The sequence below is a fragment of the Mastomys coucha genome, unplaced genomic scaffold (genome assembly GCF_008632895.1).
Source record: "Mastomys coucha isolate ucsf_1 unplaced genomic scaffold, UCSF_Mcou_1 pScaffold22, whole genome shotgun sequence".
NCBI lineage: Eukaryota > Metazoa > Chordata > Mammalia > Rodentia > Muridae > Mastomys > Mastomys coucha.
The window spans coordinates 229,682,156-229,704,602 of NW_022196905.1; the positions used below are offsets into that span (position 1 = coordinate 229,682,156).

General features: G+C 37.8%; 1 protein-coding gene across 9 annotated transcripts in view; it reads right to left on the bottom strand.

Moving 5' to 3' along the window:
* Rpgrip1l (RPGRIP1 like) overlaps positions 1-22,447 on the bottom strand; it is a 100,604-nt gene that overhangs the window by 57,128 nt on the left and 21,029 nt on the right. For 8 of the 9 annotated variants that reach the window (XM_031340846.1, XM_031340837.1, XM_031340840.1 and 5 more), the window contains 9 exons: positions 20,160-20,265; positions 18,546-18,692; positions 17,193-17,266; positions 11,293-11,432; positions 5,171-5,182; positions 4,747-4,853; positions 4,382-4,432; positions 3,528-3,707; positions 2,800-2,917 (listed from right to left, as the gene is read on the bottom strand). In XM_031340846.1, the coding sequence (XP_031196706.1) occupies positions 2,800-2,917; positions 3,528-3,707; positions 4,382-4,432; positions 4,747-4,853; positions 5,171-5,182; positions 11,293-11,432; positions 17,193-17,266; positions 18,546-18,692; positions 20,160-20,265 (935 nt within the window). The remainder of the gene's footprint in view (positions 1-2,799; positions 2,918-3,527; positions 3,708-4,381; positions 4,433-4,746; positions 4,854-5,170; positions 5,183-11,292; positions 11,433-17,192; positions 17,267-18,545; positions 18,693-20,159; positions 20,266-22,447) is intronic. The other variant, XM_031340842.1, reaches the window with a different exon arrangement.

Here is a 22,447-nt window from a genome sequence, read left to right on the forward strand (position 1 = left end):
AGTTCCAGGACAGCCAGGGCTATACAGAGAAACCCTGTCTCGGAAAAAACAAACAAACAAACAGACAGACAGACAGATACTCCTTCTTTCCCTCCGTGAGATCCTCTTCAAATGGTATCAGGAAGTAGTTCAGCTCTAGATCTGGCACTGCCAGGCTTTCTGATTTCTTTTTGTTTCCAGCTGATAACTGCTGTTTTAAACTATTGTCCCCTCCTTCTCTCATTTTCTCCCCATTCTCTGGGGTTTTCTTTTCTGCTAGTTTGCTGGGTTCTACAATGCTGAACACCAGCCTCTCTCATGCACACTATCTTCAGTACTTGAGTTGCCTATCTCACCAGCGACTTTACACTCCTAAAAGTTACTGAGGATCCCAAAAGTCTATTTATACTTATTGTTATTGATCATAATGAATAGAAAAAAATTAATTTTAAATATTTAAATATTAATTTTAAATATTTTAATATATATAATAATCATCTATTGGATGTTAATGCAAATCATAGTATTTATTCTTTCAAAGTTGTAATTTCCAAAAAATGTGATAAGTGACATAATTTTAATATTTTCAACTTTAAAAAAAATTTTTAAAAATATTTTTACAAATGTCTTTAGGGTCTTGATTTAATAGAAAACACCTGGAATATGAATCTGTGGTCGTGCTTAATGTGTCATGTTATCAGATGTCATATAGTCCCTGAGAAGCCCCATTATAAACTTGTAAGAAAATAAAAATGAAAAAAGTAACATTATTAATGCCATGATAAGCTTAGTTTTATCCTTACAGACTTCTGCATCAGTTTAGGAGAGCCTTGGGGGTTCTCAGACTGTACTTTGAGAACTTCTTGTCTCTGAAGAAGAACTAAGTGTCTTTATTTGACTGAACAGAACTTTCCAGAAGTCAAAGAGCACCCTGTACCTTTTTTTCCAAGTAGTAATCAATAAAATTTGTTTAATGCAATTTTCTTGGTTAAAAGGGAGTGAAGAATTTTCATTCAAGTCTTTGTAAGCCTTTATAAACAGGCATGCTTTGCCTGACCCCTATAATCAACGATTCACTCCATGAACATAATCAAGCCTCTAAGGATCCTAAGCAAACTGCTAGGCAGTAGGAACACAGATGGGGAAGCTGAAGCCTGCCTTTAAGGAACTCAGACCACATAGGCTAGTGCTGGAAAGAATGTGTGTCCAGGAAACGCAGGAAGCATTGTCTTAATCGTTTTGTAATGCCATCACAGAATATTTGAGTCCAGGTAATTTTATTTGTTTTTTGTTTTTGTTTTTTAGAGACAGGGTTTCTCTGTATAGCCGTGGCTGTCCTGGAACTCACTCTGTAGACCAGGCTGGCCTCAAACTCAGAAATCCTCCTGCCTCTGCCTCCTAAGGGCTGGGATTAAAGGCGTGCGCCACCACCGCCCGGCTCAGGTAATTTTAAAGAAACAAAGATCACTTGCTTTATTTTCTTTTTGTTACTGGAGACCAGAGCCCAGGATACTGTACAGGTTAAACATGTATTCTATCACTGAGCCATATTCCTACATAAGAAATTTACTTCTTCTAGTTACTTGTAAGGGCTGACAAGTTCAAGTTGAATGTTCTGTATTTGGCAAGGGCCTTCTCGTTATGCTATCCCAACGTAGAAGGGACCACATTCACTTACAATAAACCCACTGTTTAATAAAGAACTCGACTTCCATGGTAGTGGCATTGATCAATTCTTGAGAGCAGAGTCAAATGATATACCTGAATCTTAAACATGCTGTCTGACAGCTTGGTTCCATTTGGGGTTAAGTTTCCAATGCAGAAACTCTAGGGAAGATACTTACACCATAACAACTATCAATGACACTATAATACCCATTCTTTCTCCAAGATGCACAGACTTCACAAAGAAAATATGAAGCCATTGCGCGCGCGCGCACGCGCGTGTGCGCGCGCGCGCGCACACACACACACACACACACACACACACACACACACACACACACACACACAGGAGGTAGGGAAAGTGACAGAAAGAAGCCAAGGATTGTTCTGGCTTCTAGCTGGGAGAAGATAACTATCTGCATAGAGATAACTGTCACTTGAAATGCAAAGTGCAGAAACAGCTGGAGACTGTATGGCACCTTCTGTGTTTAGATATCTTCTTAAAATAGATTTCTAGATAGCCCAGGTTGCCCGAGAACTCATCATTGTGACCAAGTGAGCTTTGGACCTGGATTCCTCCCACATCATCCTTTGAAAAGCTGGGATTACATGTGTATACTGCCACACACAGCTTTCTTAGATGATTTCCCTATTTGCTAAAGTTTGAAAATCACTATGAGAGTATTTCAGGTAAAGGATTGGTATTTGAGTCAATCAGAGCCAGCTTCCTGCCATGCTAAGCACCAAATTAGATTGTGTGACACAGTAGGATATTTAACATTGTGATGTCAAGGAAGAAAGGAAGTTTAGGCCAGGAACAAGAACTGGTACTAGGAATGGGCAGAGTGAATCTAGCACAGAGCTGGCACATAAAGGTGACTAAGGTATACATGGTGCATAGAAGAAAAAAAAAATCACAAAGTCTGTGACACTTTCTTTATATAGTGCTTTAAAATCTTGCCTATGATCCTGAATTTGAAAACAGTAAATTCTTGAAAAATCCTACTAAAAATTCCTGAGTAGAAAAGATCAGATGAAATAGTCTTTCTGGTAACTTATTCCAGCTTCAAATTTGGGGGAAAAATGAGCAGGAAGATGCTGTGAGCAAGGGTTTGGAAGGCATTTTCAACTGCCATAAAACTGTGCACATTGTACCTTCAAGCTTTTGGATGCGTGCAGCCCTGATATCAAGAAGATGAACATATTGTTCCACTTTGAGTTCATAATCTTGTTGCAAATTTTCCATCTTCTGAGTCACTGTTTCAACTTCCATCTAAAAATAAGAGACAGAAAGGTTCAGTGCTTATGATTATCCTATTTGCATCTGTCAGAGTGCCTTTGAGCCAAGCATTTTAAGATGCAGCTTTAAAGCTACCATGCTAGGATTCAAACATTTCTAGATAAAAATTTAAAGCTACCATGCTAGGAATCAAGCACTTCTAGTTAATTTTTAGAACCAGGGTGATTTTAACATCTCTTGGATGGCTATCGGGGACTCTAAACCATGGTGTCTGCCTGCCAGATAGCTGACGGTGTGGTGGCTTCCTTTGCTGTAGATGGATCTCCTTATTACAAAGTGCTGTCCTGGACAGCTTGGTGGGCTTGAGGATGGTGACTGTTCCTCCATGAAAACTGTGACAATACTGAATACAGGTGACATTACTGCCACTAGGCTCCTCCAAAGCCAAGGCTTAAATCATTTGTTTTTAAACTATTTATCTCAACTCTATAGTTACAGGACTAAATGCCAGGAATGTATAAATAATATTTAATAGTAGGTGACCATAGGTAACAATAGATAACATAAAACATTTCTCTGAGAAGACAATCATCGGGAGAATATCACAGTAAGTATACCTTTTCAAGTTAGTGTCTGATAGTACCTGATAGTCTTTATTTATTTTATGTTGCATAATTAACATATTTCTTGTCTTTTCAAGTTCTTGTACTGTTTCTGCATGAGTTGCTTGAAGCTCTTTCATGGAACGATCTAGATCTTTATTAATTTTGCTGTCCACTTTTTCTAAAAATGAAAGATCTCCATTTTTTTGTTCTTTCTGAGCCTAAAGTAAAACCATAGTTTTGTAATTGAAACAAGGATGTACAGAATGTGTCCATGTGAAATAACATGATAAATCAAGAAACACTCAGTTGAATTCATGATCTTCTATTTTTCTACTAGGAATAAAGCAGTACTAATATATACAGATGCATAGACAGTTGGAACAATTACAGAGAAATAAAAATAGTTTATCACCTTCATAACAAAAATGAAATCACAGAAATTTTTTCATCTGATCAAAATGTGTGTTATGATATAAATAGAAAAAGTGTACATGTAGACAATAGTTCCTCAGAACTAGACAAGGCCTTGAATTATGGGTTGACACCCCACTTTAGAAGGCAAACTTAGTTTTACAGTGGGTCAGGTAAAAACAAAGTGTTTGTTGAGGTCAAAGGGCTTTAGGTAAGAGTGCTGATGTCTATTTTAATGTGACTTTGATGTCACTATGAAATATGCATATGCTATAACTAAATGTCTCTAACCATTTCCTAAGCATTGCTCTCTTTCTCTCTCCTCCCTCCCCTCCCACACACACACTTGCACTAAGATGCAGTGAGTTTTAGAAGACCCACAAACAATTCACTCTCTGAGCATAAGGTTGATGAAGGAAGGCCATCATGACTTTGTAGCATGAGAATGGCACTGACATCTAAGTGTGACACTACTTACTACCTTTATAAGCAGAAGCGCTTCACTGAGGTCATCAGCATTGATGTCACTCTCCTGGAACAGAGAAAGCCAAAGCTCACAGTGAGGACTAGTTCACAGCCCAGATTCCTACCACACTGACTAGCTAGCAGAACATACAGCGGCTGAGGGAATGAACTCAAGAAACCAAGTACTCAACACATTTCAGTAACTCAGAATATCTTCTCAGAACATAAGCAACCAGGTATGTTAACTAATAAACCAAGTGACATGTCTGTACTTCTTGCTATGTTGCACACTGTTTTTTTCCTGTGCTGTACACACACACACACACACACACACACACACACACACACACACACACACAGTCAATCGGGGAAGTAGTTTACCTGGTTGAAGAACTTCATGCGGTTTTGAAGCTCCTGTAGCTGCTGCTTTTGCTGCAGACACTGCAGTTGTAGATCTCTATTCTCTTGAACCAGTTTCTCATTTTGGTCTTAAAAAATAAAGTCAGCACATTAGAAAGCTAAGTGAGAATGATGTCAAAAACACATTTAAAAATGTAAATCTGGTCACACAGCAAGCTGGGTCTGGTATCAGGCAGGAAAGCCAACACCTCAGACAAAGGAGCAGGGGACGAGGTAGCAATGGATACCATCATGTGTCTACCACATGGCTCATTTGCTCATCACAAACTCAAGACTGACGTTCACAGTATTAACACAAGAAAACTGTGGTCTCTGGGACTTCAAAGGAATATTCTATTTAAAATGCCTAAAAAGTATGTTTCCAAGTTATATGATTTTTACTTACTTATTAAGGGTCCTGAAAGACATGTAAAAAAAAAAATTGTCTTTTAGTGTTCTGATTGACGTTTTTGGATTTTTTCCCTTTATTTAACATAGACTCTTTGAGTTGAAACACGATTATTTATTTCATAAACTCCCAAATATACAACTTAATCAACCATCCCCTAACAAATATGTCCCAACAGGAGATAGATTCTAAGGCAGAGCCAGTGATAATTCATGTGCATTTTCAGTTTATGGGATTCCTGCTATTAGCAGCCACCTTTAAGGAAAGCTCACCATGACCCACAAGAAGTATTGTTAGGGAGAAATCAAGAAAACAGCAAATTCATACACTAATTTCTTGGTCTTTGTATTAAACATGCTTCATTTATAAAGGGGTGGGGGCATGGGCTAGAAGGATGGCTCAGAGTTAGGAACTGTGGCTGCTTTCCCAGAGGATCTGTGTTCAATTTCCAGCAGCCACATGGCACCTGTAACTCCAGTTCAAGGGATCTTCTGCCCTCTTCTGGCCTCTGTAGGCACTGCATACACATGGTGCAGAGGCATCATTCTTTAGCTCTGTGTTCTTAAGTGCTTGCTCGCTCCCATTGTCTTCACCATGGTGGATAATTACTCTGCTTTGCCGACTCCTCACAGACTTCTAGACCATGCCAACCAAAGTGCCTCTCTCAATTTCTTTTTGAACTTAACAACTCTTGTTTATTCTAAGTCCTCAATAAAAGTTGTACATTTTTGTTTCCTTTCCTTAATATAAAAGAAGCAAGGAATGCATTTACCAAGAATTCTTTCCATGAATGTGTTTGCACTCTAACTGGTTGTTACACAGAAATATGTTTCTGCCTTTTCCCAAGGCTTTGTGATCCTAAGCTATAAATACCATACACAAGTAAGGATGTTAAGTTACACAGTTAAGAAATGGACTAAAGGGGCTGGCGAGATGGCTCAGCGGGTAAGGGCACTGACTGCCCTTCTGAAGGTCCTGAGTTCGGATCTTGAGTTCGGATCCCAGCAACTACATGGTGGCTCACAACCATGAGATCTGAAGCCCTCTTCTGGTGTGTCTGAAGACAGCTACAGTGAATTAAGCCTGAGCGAGTGAGGCTGGAGCGAGTGGGGGGCGGGGCCAGAGCAAGCAGGCTGGCAGAGGTCCTGAGTTCAATTCCCAGCAGCCACACACATGATGGCTCACGGCCATCTGTACAGCTACAGTGTACTCATACACATAAAATAAATAAATCTTAAAAAAAAAAGAAATGGACTAAATTAGGATATTTTTAATATCATACAGTTCCTAGAAATCCTTGGGTGCATAAAGATAACAGATACTTTATTATTAAATATATAAGCACGTCTACATATACAGATAGAAAACTAAAGGTTATCTTATGATATAAACTGCTTATATCCCAGTAAACTAAGAGAATTTCCAAGTGTGAAAAACACCTGGAAAACATGAAGGTATGGGTCGAACACTTGTCTCCAAACTAAAAATTGGCATTACTAATCATTGTGAATTCTTATGAAATAAACCTCTTGGTTAGGGACTACAATGTATTGATCCAGTTAGCACAACTAGCAGATAGAGTGCCAGTGACATAGACCAACCAAACACTGAACAGCAAACCCTGTAACAAGGCAGAGTAACAACACTAACAATAAACCGGGTCACTGTGAGAAGGAGGGAAACTTTAGGTGTGGATAATAAACTAAATCCACTCAGGGTCTACAGACACAGGACTTCTAAGATACCAGCTAAGGCACAAAAGCAGTGGCAATCCCTCTGAGGGGTGTGGCCCAACAGCCACTGCACAGGGGTTGCATATCAGATATTTACACGACAATTTATGACAGTAGCAAGATTACAGTTCTCAAGTAGCAATGAAATATTGTTACGGCTGGGGATCGGCACAGCCTGAGGAACTGTATTAAAGGGCCACAGCAGTAGGAAGGCTGGGAACCACTGTACAGATTGTGTGCCGCTCTGCCCACCATCATCTTTCCTATGCTCTTTTCTTTAAAATGACGCTTTCAATTTTGTGTAGCTAAGAATATGTCAAAAGGCACAAATAAAGTGTGTTTCCATCCTTCACTCTTCTCTGTTTGGACAGCTATGTCCCCTTTCACTGATTTGTTTTGTTTTATTTTGTTTTGAGACAGAGTATAGCCCTGGTTGTCCTGGAACTCACTGTGTAGACCAGGCTGGCCTCGAACTCAGAAATCTGCCTACCTCTGTCTTCCAAGTGCTGGGATCAAAGGTGTCCACCACCACTGCCTGGCTATGTGCAGCCCAGGCTGGCCTCAAACTCGTGATCCTCCTGCCTCTGCCTCCTTCATCAAATCCTACCATGCGCCACACAACCGGCTCACTGATATTTTAAAAACAGAGTCCATCTGTGGGAGGATAACTTAATGGGGACACATCACTGAGCACCACCGACCTTTTCTCTGCAGAATGTATGTAGGTTTATACATTATACTCTCTCTTTATCAATCTGCTTATTTAGGATATGTTTGGGTCTTTAAAAATACCACACTGCTACAGTTCAAAGAGAAAATAGGCTTGCTGAATTAGGATATGAAAAATCAAAGCACTCCGTACAGGATGAAAAACAAGCCCTTACCTTATGATTTGACAAAAAGCAGGCTAAGCTAAACAGCATTTTATTCAAATGAGATACAATCCTTCCCTTTAAACGTACATTCTTCCAGCACGCCATTAATAACAGTGCAGAGGACAATTCAACTAAACAATTTTCAGAGCTCCTTTGTGCTAATATCTTCAGCTGTGATCAATATAACCATATGCACTATGCTGAATTATGCATTTCAGCTAAAGATAGAAAGGAACGTTCAAAAGCAAGCACTTAAACACATGCAGTTCATTTAAGCATTAACCAAATGCAAACTGCATTTACATATCCTTCCTCCACATATTCACACAATCTGAAACTAATTTGTACCTTGAATAAAGAGGTGAATATTCTCTAAAAATAATTTGCCTGTTAGATGAATGACAACAAGAAGCCAGGGAAGCGTCTTCTGGTAAGGGGCACTTGAATCAAGAGAAGGCAAATGTGTGAGGAGCGTTCAAAGAAAAGGGAAACCAATTCAAACTCGGCACCACAAAAAGAAACTTTCTGGATAGTCAAAGATTTCCTTAAATAGATAATTTCAAATTTTTGTTTCTTTCCCTAGAAAAAGGATTAAAAGCTAGAAAAGTTATTTTTATCATTATTAAAAACCAAGTTATTTAACTTACTTTCTTAGAATTCATTTTAATAGTCTTATAAATAAAGACCTAAATCCTTACATGTGTAAATTTAAACTATTCATAAAAAATAACTGGGAAGTCCCAGTTCCATCAACTTTTACTTAGAAAGTAACTAGATAAATGTGCTAAGGGTTTTTATGTAGGATGATGTGACTTGTGATGCCACCATTATTTCTTTACTATTCATCACCAATGACTGCTGTATCATCTGCTGGATATCCACACACTGAGAAACTGCAGCATGCATTGTCAACAGTGAGAATATGGATCGAAATTCATACCAGAGGACTGACTGACTTCATAGTACTGTGAGTCAATGAGCACACTGTAAACCTTAATCCGTGTGTGTGTGTGTGTGTGTGTGTGTGTGTGTGTGTGTACATACACACCAACACATTAACAACTTGAGGAAGAGCCACAAGTTCCAGCAGAGACTAACTTGAGGGCTGCAACAAATCTAGACTTCCTCCACAGTGCTCATGACATTATTTTTAATATTCAAAGGATCTTCAAAGACAAGAACCAGTGAAAAAGATGGATAACAGAGTATCTTATCAGAATATCTTAGCAACTATAATACTTAATAATAAGACTTCCCCAAATCAACTACAAAATAGTAGTTTAAAAAGAAATTAAGATTCTACCCATCTTAAGAGTTTTGTTTGAGACGTCAATTCAGATGTCAGAAAGACAAAAGTTTTGGAATTCTTTATATCTCAGAAAATACAGAGAAAGCAGAAATAAAATAGGTATATTTCATTTCCCTTTCTCGGTAAAATTATTTACTCTGTGTGTGTGGGGGGCATGTGGAAGCCATGTGGGGTCAGAAGATAAGTTGCAGGATGTGGCTCTCTCTCTGTGGGACTTGGGCAAGCAGACTCAGGTCAGAGGCAGGATGCTTTAACTGCTGAGTGTCTAACTGTCCTCTTATTTCCCTTGTGTTTTAAGAATGAGTGACTTATCTAGTTTTGGAAAATGGAATGGGCAATAGAGAACTTGTGTTTCATCAGTGAACAAGAATTTACTGAGCAACTATTATAACAAAGCGCTCCAGTAAGCACTTAATAGTGCACATTAGAATCAGAAATCCACCAGGTCATAAACCACACCACCACTTAACTCCATGCACATTCCTCCAGAGAAACTCATACAACGTATTGTCATCTTAATCGTTGGGTAGATAAATCCTGACTACCGTGCCATTGGAATAAAGACTCCTTGACTCTGTGCTCCTACTTTAGGCTTGTGAAATGTAAAAAAAAAACATGTCTAAGTAGTTTTAAAGTATTATTGCTTATGGTTGCACTCTGGTTTTAGGAATATTAAAAGTGAAAAATTATGCTCTATTTATTCAATAAAATGTGACCCTGTGGTACAAGTACTATAAGTGGCTATTCCTGGTTGTCAACTTGACTATATCTGGAATGAATTACAATCCAGAATTGGAAGGCTCACCTGTGGTCCTAATCTGGATGCTGAGAGATACAAGTTTCTGACCTGGATGTTGGCATGGAGATCTTGAGGCATAGTGGCTATGAATCCCAGAAGATTAAGACAGGAAGATCAAGATCATCTGGGATTAAAGGTGTGGTGGCATACATCTTTAATCTGGGCCACACTATTTGCTGGAGACCTCTGGAGACCACCTAATGCTGGACATTGGAAGAAGGAAGGCAGGCTCTCTTCTTCGCCTGCTTGCCTTGTGGGACTGAACAACTGCTAGATCCTTGCACTTCCCATTCACAGCTGCTGCTGACCATTGTGGGGAGTTGGACTACAGACTGTAAGTCATCAATAAATTCCTTTATTATATAGAGACTAGCATAAGTTATGTGACTCTAGAGAACCCTGACTAATATAAGTACTAACTAAAAATATATTTTTTTCTTACTAAGTCTGTACTAAACCTTTTTTTTTTTTTTTGTTATAGACACAGGGTCTTACTATGTAGCCCACGGGGGCTGGGGCATGTCTGGAATTTGCAATTCTCTTTTCTTGGTCTCCTGAGTGCTATGATTAGAGGCATGTGCCACCATGCCCACTGTATCAAACTTCTGAAATTCTAGTGTAACTGACTTGCAAACGTTTCAAAGGAGCAACCTTATTATTATATTCCTGGGTGTATCTTATAGGTGCACACATGGGTACCACACTTGAATATAAATCTCTCATCCAACACTGTGTATCTGTGTGTACTGGGTATACATATGAGTCAGTGTGTAATACAGCAGTACAGACATCTTTAATTGCATTTTACTCTATGAGACATGACCTAATATGATTATGTTTAATGATTATTCTTTTAACAGTGACATTTTGACAAAGCATCTTGGTTAATAGAATAGATACAGACATCTCATTATTAGATTGTTCTGGTTTGATCTTTCAAAACCTGCAAGAAGCTGTCTTTGGATTTTTCCATTGCATCTGCTATTACCTGTACTATTACAGTCTTCTCTAACTACTGTTGGCTTCCATGTGTTATGAGGGTAAGTCCTTTATTTGCTGTATCTTTGGAACTTAGAACAATGCTGAGTACTTGTTCAATAAATATTTGTTGACTGTGAAATAAAGAAAAGATCAGAATTTAGGGATATTAAAGTAATGAAAGACAACTTGGATAAAAGGGACTCTGAGAAACAATTCTTTTGGCATGCATATAAGGCATATATATATGTCATATATTATACATATACCTCCCCCAAATACAATATATATATGTAATATGCACAAGCTGTGTCCCCAGAGGATGGCAGGATGACTGACAGACAGTAGGCATACATGAAGTACTGACTGACAGCAAATAAGCATCAGATGTCTATGTAAGTGAATGGGTAGTTATCTCTATGTACCTCTTTCAGTCTTTAACTTATCAAGGACTTGGGCTTTGTCTGTAAGATCAGATTTTAAGGCAGTTTCGAGCTGAGCGATCTGCACTTTCATCTGCTGTTCCTTTAACTTCCACTCTTCTTCATGGGCAGCACTGAAGGCACTGTAAAACACACGTGACAGGCAAGGAGAGCTGGGAAATCAGCTTCACCCGAAAATAATAAAGAGAAAGCTTTTAGTGGCACAGAGACCACTGTCATCATGTCTTAGGAATTAAGTAAACATATGCTGGTCTGCTGCTGTTGAAACCGAGGCGCCTTGCTCAGGCTGCGGTTAGGGAACATGAAAGAGTTTGTGGGATGAGCAAAGGAACTGGCCTTAATTTAGAGCTCCAAAGCCAGAAAAGTTGGCAACATGCAGCTTTTGTGGACTAGTAAAGGAATTCAGATACTGTACATACTCCAGAGGAATCCACGGTTCCAAACCTCAGCAACTAACAGGCAGGACTATCCTCCTCCACTTACAAGACTACTCAATACTGAGAAAACAGCATCTCCCACCTGATCTACACTTAATTCTGAGAAAATGACAAGTCTGTAATAATTGCAGACATACGGAACCACACGAGGGTACCTGACACTAAGAAGTGGTGCAAAGGCAGCTTTACCCTAACAATAAATCCATCAAGCTAAGAACAAATAACTTGACAGTTAACACAGATAAGATTATGAAGACAGAATTATGATTAATTCCTTAACAAAAGCATAGTGCTTTGTTGTTTTGAGACAGGGTCTCTGGCACAGGCTGGTCTTGAGTTCCCTATGTAGCTTAGAATGACCTGAATCTTGTGGCCTGGTACCCACCTCTCTAGGGCTGAGACGGTAGGCATGCACCACCACACATGATTATGTGATGCTGAGATGGAACCTAGGGCTCTGTGAACATACTCTAGCAACTGAGCTACATCTGCAGCCCCATGTAGTGCCAGTTATGGCTTAAATCTGTTAAAGATCAAGGCACAGAAGACTAGAAGGCAGCACGGGATAGGAATAACTAGATGCTACATAGAGGGAGAAAACATCCATTTCTTTATCCAATGGGTCCTGAACATGGCAAACAACGGTGCTACAGCAGCTTGCTTCCCGTTAGGGACATTTCAAAGGGAGCGGCCTGGCAACTCATGTTTCTGTAGCATCCCAGGTGATGGGCAGACTTCAGGAAAACTTATTTTGATCTGCATTTCAGCAGAAAATCATTATCTGTGAAGCTTGATGTGACTGGGTAATCACCCTCAGCTCTGACCCCTCTACTTATTTTAAACTCAGTAAATGAAACAAAAATCTATAGTCTGGCTTTATACTGATGAGGAAGTAAATGAAAAAGAAAAGTATTACTAGGAATGGCCCTTAAGGCTGCCAACTAGGCCTAAGGCTTCATTCTAAAAGAGATACTTTCTGTAAAAGGCACAAGTTTCAAAAAATATGTATTCATTTCACATTTTGAGTATTTTTACTGCATTTAAAATAATAACAGCTTGAAAATAAATGGAATTTCAGAAGCCACTCTAAATGATATGTTTTCCTTTCTCAGTGTTCTCATTTTGCATAGGTCCTTAAAAACAAAAACCATGGAACTGATATGCCAATATCTTAAGTTAATTTTTATCAAAGGTAGAATTACTTAGACTTAAATGAACTACAAATCAAACACATACACTTTAAATACTACAGATTATTTCTTTACAAATTCACTTAAAAATGAAGAACATATAATTTCGGTGTCTAGCCAAATAAATACATATGCATGAATGTGAGTGCATATATACATGTGAGCCTTCTATCATTAAAAACATGTACCACCCGGAAAAAAACTTAGCATGATGAAACAGGACAAGTATACATTCCCTCAGATGCCAGCAATTAGAAACAGTAGTGTTCCAACAGTGTGCGCACTGCAGAAGATCACCAGCAGCTAATCTGGCAGGGACATCAGAAGCTGTGTGTGTTTAAATTAAGAGCAATTTAGCAGCCTGGTTTTTCCAAACCCACAAAATACTAGTGTAAATCAGCATAAGTCAATCTGAATTTAGCCCACTGCTATCTCCTCTCTAAATTTAGGACTGCATTCCACTGGAGTTTCATGAGGGATTCCTTTTGAATTTACTATATTCCTCTATGCTTGGAGCCATCTGCGTAGCTATAAATGGTGAACCACATCTGGCTCCATTTTCATTGTAAGGGCTGTATATATGATTAAATCTGCATATGAGGAGAGTATTTAAGAACGTTTTATTCATGGAAATGTTGTGTATATACCACCAGGGACAGAGAAGGGAGGACAACTGTCTCTGTACCCACTGCACTGGCATATTCTGTGACAGCCTTCAGGATAGGCTGCTGGTGCCTGTGCTCAATAGCATGCCCACTAACTGCCCTGGTCTCAAGTATACTGTTAATACATACATGTTTTATTAAAACATGATAAGGTCAAAATAAAAGCTAAAGAAGTCTTCTCTACCTTCTTGTCTCCTTTCTCACAGAAAAACTTCATTGCTCTGCGTTCTAGGACTTCCTCATGTATGAAATGAGGGAGTCTAAACCCCTCTCCCATAAAGCAGCCCACAGGTAGGTCCTTCAGCAAGAGGACGGCAGACAATCATGCTGCACAAATGAGCAGTCTATGGGTGGCTAGCCGTGCTCTTTCACACACTGAGCAGATTAGAAACTTGATCTGTTCAATTCTTCAAAGGTCACTACAACAGTCAAAGTCAACCAACAGCCATTAGATCAACATCTCTCAGAAAATTGATACCTTAAAGTCACGTTCAATAGGAATCCTGGACCCAACCTTAAAACGAAAACTTGGGAGTGGATGGTGGTAGTAGTGGTTTGTACATATAAGTGCGTGTATGTGTATGTGTGTGTGTGTGTCTGTGTGCGCGTGCGTGCCTGCATATATGTGTGCGCTTAGAAGGAGAGGCCCAGAAGTGTGGTGTGATGCATTCACATAGCCCCTAGCCCCAGGTCATGTGTATCCATTGTTCTTGAAGGCCTACTGCATTAACTAGCTCCCTGGCACTCAAAGTATACTAATTTCAGAGATGGAATCTAGCCTTACCATATTATTGCATGAAGTTTCTCTTTTAGCACACAATAAGATTTAATTGCAAAAAATTATTCTGAATCTTAAAACTGAATATTTCTTGAAGTTCTTATTTCTTGGCACTGTATCAAAAATGTTGAGCATATTAAAGAAGTCTCATACCAAGTACTAACATGAGGGTTTTATCTTACCACATGATTCTCTAATATGTCACATGTCAAGTAATAAACACATTCAAAATTTCATTTAAAAAAGGAAGATGAGAATGCAATCTGCAAATCATCTTTTTCTCCTGAAAAGCAGCCAACTTTGAATAGCAAACACATGCTCTCCTTTTTAAAGCATGCTATCATTGTGACTAAGCAAACAAGTAGTGTGTGTAGTTTCTGATTAACATTAATTTCAGCAACGATGAATAAGAGTGTAATGAGAGAAAGGAGCTGGAGAATCTAGGGATAATGGTGATGTCTGTAGTTTCACTATGCTTCTGAAAGTGTATTTAAAAATTCCATCAGAGGATTCTGACATTCTACTTATGACAGCGTATAGACATTGGACTTTAGGCTTAGGTGCCATTGGTTTTTTTGACATTGTTTTGATGCTCATTATAGCCATTTACTTCTATAGAAATAGCTCATTTAAAATTTATGTGTAAGCAGCCCAATGAAGTCTGCTTTCAGTGTGATGCTAAAAACATGTAGCACAAGCCCAAAACATTCAAAACAACCAAACAAAGCCCTCAAAACCTTCAAAGCCAGATTTACATTCTTAGATCATCTTCTACTATGGAAAGATAAAATTTTATGGTGATTAAGTAAATATGAGAAAAATATGCTTTGTCAAAATTCCACTTATGTATCATTCCCAGATAAGTCTAATGTTTCTATTCCAGGAAAATGTGTCCAGTAAATTCTCAAGTTGGAGAGAAGTAGAAATTTAGAAGTAATGGCCAAATGACACTTAGAATTTTGTATTTAACTCTGTTAAATTATTTATAGTTACAAGCTATCCGAGACATGTATAAATCAATCAACGTCTCTGCATGCCCGACATGTCCATTATTTTACGGATGCTTCCTTTTCACACAAATGATTTTCCAACACAATTAAAATCAGGGAGAGTGATATACTGGGGGAAAATATCAAGTTTTAGAGTTGAAAGAATTGGGTCCAGTTCTACACGGTTACCCTAGCCATGCCATGACTGCACAAGTCTGGCGCCTGCCTCAGTTGCTTCCCTTATAAAACACAGGGCTATCGCCATTTTTCACCTAGCAGGGTATTGTACATCTCTATGGATACCTGAAATTTTAAACATATGATTATAAAACATATAGAGACATCAATGTAAATAAATACACTGTTCCTTAGAGATGGAAATATAAACCAGGAGGTCTAATAGATTCTTAGGTCAAGTTAATTAAGGTTAATTAGAAAAGGTCTGGTACAAAATGGTCTAGAAGGAAGTCTTGTGCAATTCCACATAAAAAATGTTTGGCTAGGCTACCCCTGCCAGAGGACCCTGAATATTTAATTGGTATCCTAATGTTGCTAATGCTTAACAAATAGACAAAAAAAAAAAAAAAAAAAAAAAAAAAAAAAAAAAAGGTAGAAAGCATTGAAATAATGCTTAACATTGACTGAGGTCATTTTTCCATGTAACCAAAATTCCCCACACTCTCTGTAAGAATTAAAAATTTTAAATGTATACTAATTTGTAAAATATTCAATTAAAAGATTCAAGATATATTTTTATATCTTTTTTTATATCTTTTTCTGAGGTTTTAGTATATTATCAATATGAAGCAATGGTTGAGTATTAGATAAAACATATTTAAACATGCTAAATCTGCTTACATCACCACATATACTGAAAAAAACTGTAACACCTACACAGATAAACATCGATGGCCATATCAGAATTATTTAACCAGACTTAAGCCGGGTAGTGGTGGTGCACTCCTTTAATCCCAGCACCTGGGAGGCAGAGGCAGGCAGATTTCTAAGTTCGAGGCCAGCCAAGTCTACAGAGTGAGTTTCAGGACAGCCAGGGCTACACAGAGAAACCCTGTCTTGAAAAAAACCAAAAAGAAAAGAAAACAAAAGAAAAGAAGAGAAAAGAAAAGAAAACAAAACAACAACAACAACAAAACCAAAATCAAAACCAAAAAAACAAAACAAAACAAAAGAAAAACCAAAAACCCAGACTTAGCCATGGAGCAGAATTTTGTTTCAAATTAATACCAGAAGGGGTCATTTTCTAAAATACTGTAATTATGAAACATATTAAAAACTGAAGTGAAATAGTTCTTAAAACTCATCTTGCACTGAGGTACCCAATTTTCTCTTTATAAGGAACACAGATAAATGCAAGATAACCTTTGCAGACCACATTTGCTGTCTTCTGAAAGCCCAATAGAAAAGCTTGAAGCTCAAGAACTTCTTCGGGTCTTCAGAAGATATTACTCTTCAAGAGGATATAATGTCTGTGAAAGGTCCGCCACCTTTGTTTTAATCTTCCTTGTCTGTAACCTGAGCATACAGAACCTGACACTCCACAGTGCTGGGAGGATTTATAGGAATGGGTACAGACTATCCCAAGTCACCTACCCGCCTCTAGTCAACAAGGGACACTGCCTGTTACAACAACCTGGTTCTCTGAGAGATGACAGACTACAGCTCAGGTTAAAAACCAGTGATTAATGCCTTTCTTCTTGTCATGATCTGTTGCTAGTTCTAAAATCAATATCAGATATATAACAATAATGCTTTGATTAAAAAGAGCTCAAAAAAGGAAGGAAACACATAGAATTGTGATTTACCTGTTATAAAGTTTATCATAGTTTTCCTTTAAAAGTTCTCGCTCCTTTTCTAAATCATTAATTCTATCCTGCAGCTAAAATGAAAATAAAATTACAAAGAGTTTTCATGGTTCAGGGTTAGCACTCTGGACTCTGAAAATAAAGATATATATTAAGTGATTATCATATCAACCCACATGGTAAGAAAAGCAGGCGAGGACTGCCACTCGTTTCTGTCCCGACTCCTCCCCTGCAGCTGACTACAGCACACACAGAGCCTGCATTCAATTCAGCACTGATTTCTTCCATGTTGTTAAATAAACACTAAATTAATATTCCCGTTTTAATTTAGTAGAAACGTATGCACTACTTTATGACAACATGAGCCAGAACTCAATAAAGAATGTGTTAAGAGCTTTCTCTTAAGTCTCTGGAAACACAATATTTTTTACTCTCTACCATGATGAATTCCATCATTATGTTCATTTTGTATTAATTTCCAATTGGCCCATAAAAATGAGTATTAACTATTCTTTGAGTTCATTGTTCAAACAAGTTTGTTAATAACTATATAATTTATGGACACAATTTCTCTTGTTACCTGGAATCTATAAATAGTAGCATATCTTAAGAATAACTAAGATTGTATTAAGAATAACCAAAACTTTATCCCTTATTTTATCCTAGTGAATAAAATTTTCAGAAAACATTTTTTAGATGACATTGTAATTTAGTTAGATCACTATGATTAAAACGTGAACTGTTCTACTTTCGTAGAAGGCTTAGTAATAAATATGTTCTGTGCTCACTTTTATTTTTTTTTTGCTGTGGAACAGAGTACTTAAAATTCTTTTTTTTTTCAATATTCTTTTTTGAATAAGTTTAACAGACTTTAGAAAAAATACTGTGCTAGTTGGGAGCTAAAAATGGCAATAGTTAATAGAAGGATAAGTTTTCAAACAACCTCCCTGAAAAAGATAATTTCACAAAATTGCCGACATAGCAGAGCACAGCATCTCCCTTAGAAATCCGTCATTCCTATGATTTCCTTCTTGTGTCTCAATGATGAAGAAGCGCTGTGTTTAGGAGCGCTCTGCTCTTCAGGCCATGTGCTATTATGTTACTTTTCATTTTGCTCCTGGCTCTTTAGCCCTAGATAAGTGCTGGCTCTCAGTGTGTTTGCAGGTATTTTACTGATCAGTTTACCATTCACATTCCGTACTAGCTACTCTAGCCTGCTGCATTCAAAATACCAAACACTATAGTTCAGGATTTTGACATGAATTCAGTGTCTGAACTGTTTCTCTTCTACTTTTCAAAACAGTTCCGGAGAAACTGTCATGCAGCAAATGACTGCACTCCCCTGGAGCTCACCTCCTCTACTCTTCTTTCTGAAAACCTCACAGAGTGCAGCTGCTTCTCAAGGCTGCAGCACTTCAAACGCTGCTCCTTAAGCTGCATGTTTAGCTCATCTCCATTTGCCATCAAGGCATCGTGGCTGATCCTGAGTGTTCTTTGCTTCTACAAAACAAAGAGAGAAAAATTTAAGCATTTTTAACATTAGACTCTGAAAAATTAATTACAAGTCTAATCCATAGCCTTACTCTAGACATTTACATTGCACAATTTATTCTTCAAGTCATAAACAATGTACGTGTGATACAAAGAAAGAGAAGGTCACTTAGCTACCACACAACACAAACTGTTTTTCCTTTTATGCGCCCATAGGGTTGACTAGTTGACAGTAACTGGTAAGTAAAATGGTTTCAGTAATTTTTCCCCTTTTTACTATGGCTATACTGGTTGGACATGCTGTCTAAAAATGCTTCAGCAGGGGTCAAAAATTGCTGATCACAAACATGGAAATGGGAATGATTTGCCATCACAGCATAAATAAACAACATTGAATGTTAAGTTTCTAATTTTAATACAAGTAAGTTTTTTAATTCTGCAAAAATATTTATTCTGCAAAATATAATTCTGCAATATAAACCCTTAATTTTAAATAAGTTTATATATGAACATGCTTTACACTCAACTTCACATACTCAATTGCCATAGCATTTCATTTTTGAACTGCTTTCTCCTACTGGTACTTTTCATCCCAAAAGACCAACCTGCACATAGACAGAGGCAACTAACACTCCCCCTCACAGAACAGATCCCTCTCCTATAACTTTTTGTTTCTATACAGAAGGTAGTTATACTCAGAATTAAAGGAGGTTCCTACAGGTTGGAAGACATCACTCAGGGTAGAGCTGAGAGGCATTTAACTACTTCAATAGTGAAGCAGGCATCCTATGACCCTGTGCTTTACAACAATGTACAGCTTTCCTTGTCCCTGAACTTCAAAGAAAGCATGACTTAATATAAATTCTGATCATCTGGGATGTTTGGAGTTCATGAATTCCAGGACTTCTGTTAATTATGCAGTACTAATAAATAGTAGCCTGGGCTGGACATCCCTGTGTTCCCACAGTCACTCGAAAACCATCCCGAGGGTGGGAAGCCTGAGTGCTGTCAGCCTGAGCTGTCAAGGCTCGAGATAAATAACTGACAGCTGATACTATGGGTGCTCAAATACCTTCTGATAATGGTGGTGACCAAAGAAACACAAAACAAAACAAAACAAAATCCACATCAAAGAAAGATTTAACAGATGTAATTACTGAGCTATTCGTAACTCCAGTCTTTATTGCACACATGTAAAAATGAAGATCTGTGCCAGTACAGAAACGTCCTCAGTGCTGCAGGTCCATCAGAAGCTCAGAAGGAATGGTCCTGGCATGAGAGGATTTATGACAGGTGCGCTTATTAAAAACCATTTAGATATTTATAAAAACCCAAGTGACTGCTTAGTAACTTTTATGAATAATATACAAAGAGAAGTCCATTTAACATAGCAAACATTAAGAAAATTTTAGCGTAATGACCATTATGAAAGAATTGTTGAATCCTTTTCATCTGCAAGTAGATTAATCACAGTACCTCTTGAAGCTGAATAAATTTTCCTTCTATTACTGAAAGAGCATTGCTTTTCTCCACTAGTTGCTTATGAAGCTTTATCATTTCTACATTGTCCCGAATATTTGACCTTCAAAATTGTGTTTAAGAGAAAGAAAAAAGTTAAAATACAAGTTAAAAGGAAAACAAAAGCCACACACACACACACACATACACACACACACACACACGCACATATATACACAAACTATGGTTGATTTACTTGTATATATTCAAGTCATTTAAAATTTCTGTTGTTGTAATTTATGAACTATTAATTGTAATTTATGTAATTATTTAGGAACTAGCCAGTCTCCATCCTGGAAGGTGCGTAAATAGACCATCCGAGCTTCCAAACTCGATGGCAGCACTAGCTTCATCACACCAAGAGTAAAGGCTGACAGCCACTTTAGGATGTTTTGAAAGACTACACAAACCCATCAGTTTTCAGCCAGCTTCCTTAAAGGGCTGCTCTGCTACTCTCCTGTAAGTGCAGGAGAGGCAGCGGCATCAGTCATTCCCTATCATGCCCTCTGCACACGCAGTATCACAGATTATCATTTATTGGAGTTTCCTCTTGGAGTTTCAACTTTTCAAAACATTTCCCAATAAGTGACTTAGCATTTTATACTAACAATGCCCAAAGCTGGCATTTAAATATGTTGCAGCTGTGCCTTTAGCTGTAAGAGATTATTTGATGTCCACAGGGTATATAGAAACCTTATATGCTGCAATACTATTTCGTATTTTTCCTACTGAGATTAAAGCAAATGTAGAATTTAACAGGAAGATCTTGTTAAAGGTTAATCATAGATCTAAATGAATACCTGTTCTCAGAAGGCATTTATTTTCTTGACAGAAGAAAGGTTCCTTAATTTAATGCCTCACTTAAACTTTTTTAAAATTATGAGGCATTGATTTTAAGACTTCACTTTAAAAAATATAAAGGTAAAAATTTTAAATTCAGAAAATTATTTCAGCATTTAAACTAAGTAATTTCACTTCTAAGGCTTACCTAGTATTCACATATTGGAAACATTGTCACAAGGCCCACTGGAACCAGCAAAGGCACTACAGAGCTCACACATCTGTAAGCCAGCTGAGGACTTGAATACTCCATTCTCCTCTTTGATATTTGAAAGTTCATTGTATTTTGGCATTGCACAGTTAGTTGTCCTCACACAGAAGATAAACAAGTCCAAGAACTTGGATCTTTCCCAGGGCACAGTCTTAACACAATGTTAAAATAATTATGTGTCTAAAACAAGTTATCTAGCAGTTCTGAGCACAGGGAAAATAGTGTACTTATTGCTATTTTCCTTGTTGTTACATTTTTTCACTAAAATATGAAGAAAAATGTATTTTAAGTAAAATATAAAGAAAAGATTCAAAACTGTTTTCATTCAAAATATTAAAAAATTTTGAAATCAAAATACAATTTACTTATTTTCCCTAGAATTAGTTGATTTAACCACTCAATAATGTGTAGCATTTACAGATACAGGACAGAATGTGACTCAAAAATATATGCATATCTGTGCACCAGGTACATGCTTAGTGCCCCCCAGAGGGCAGAGGGCATCAGATACCCTGGGTCTGGAGTACAGATGGTTATGAGATGCAGTATGGGTCCTGGCACTGGAACCCAGGTCCTCTGGGGGAGCAGCAGCGAGAACCATCTCTCCAGAGCCTTTCTCAGCTTTCTGTTCTTTTTACTGGGGGAAGGAGGGAGCTAAGGATCACATCCAGGCAGTTACTCTGATATTTTGGTTTAAAATAAAATTCTCAAGAAGAATCAAATACATTCTTAAATGAATGTCAGTAACAAGCAATTAAATCTCAGCAGTCAGTTTGTTGTTACAGCATCCCTAAACATGATGCTGAATACTCTTTGTATGGCAAAGGAGAGTAAGGGCTTTAAACATTATAATGTTTAGACTGGTGGAGTTCTACTGAGCATTTCACTAAATGCCTTGGAGTATGGACTTTCCAAAATATTGGTAAGAAAAGAGGCAAAGTATTTTATACTAATGATACCCAATACTGGGCATGAATACAACTGTATTTGGAAACAGCAATAATAATATGGCACTTGGTCAGTTTACCACAGAACACAGATACTCTGGACATCCACTTCCATGAAAGGGCTTGGCAGATAACAGGTAATCTTATTACAATGACTACATGGTTTCTGAGGACATAATCTGAAGATGATAATTTGACACATACAAGTGCTGGCCAGAGATATAAAGTATGCCCACAATAAAGTCAGC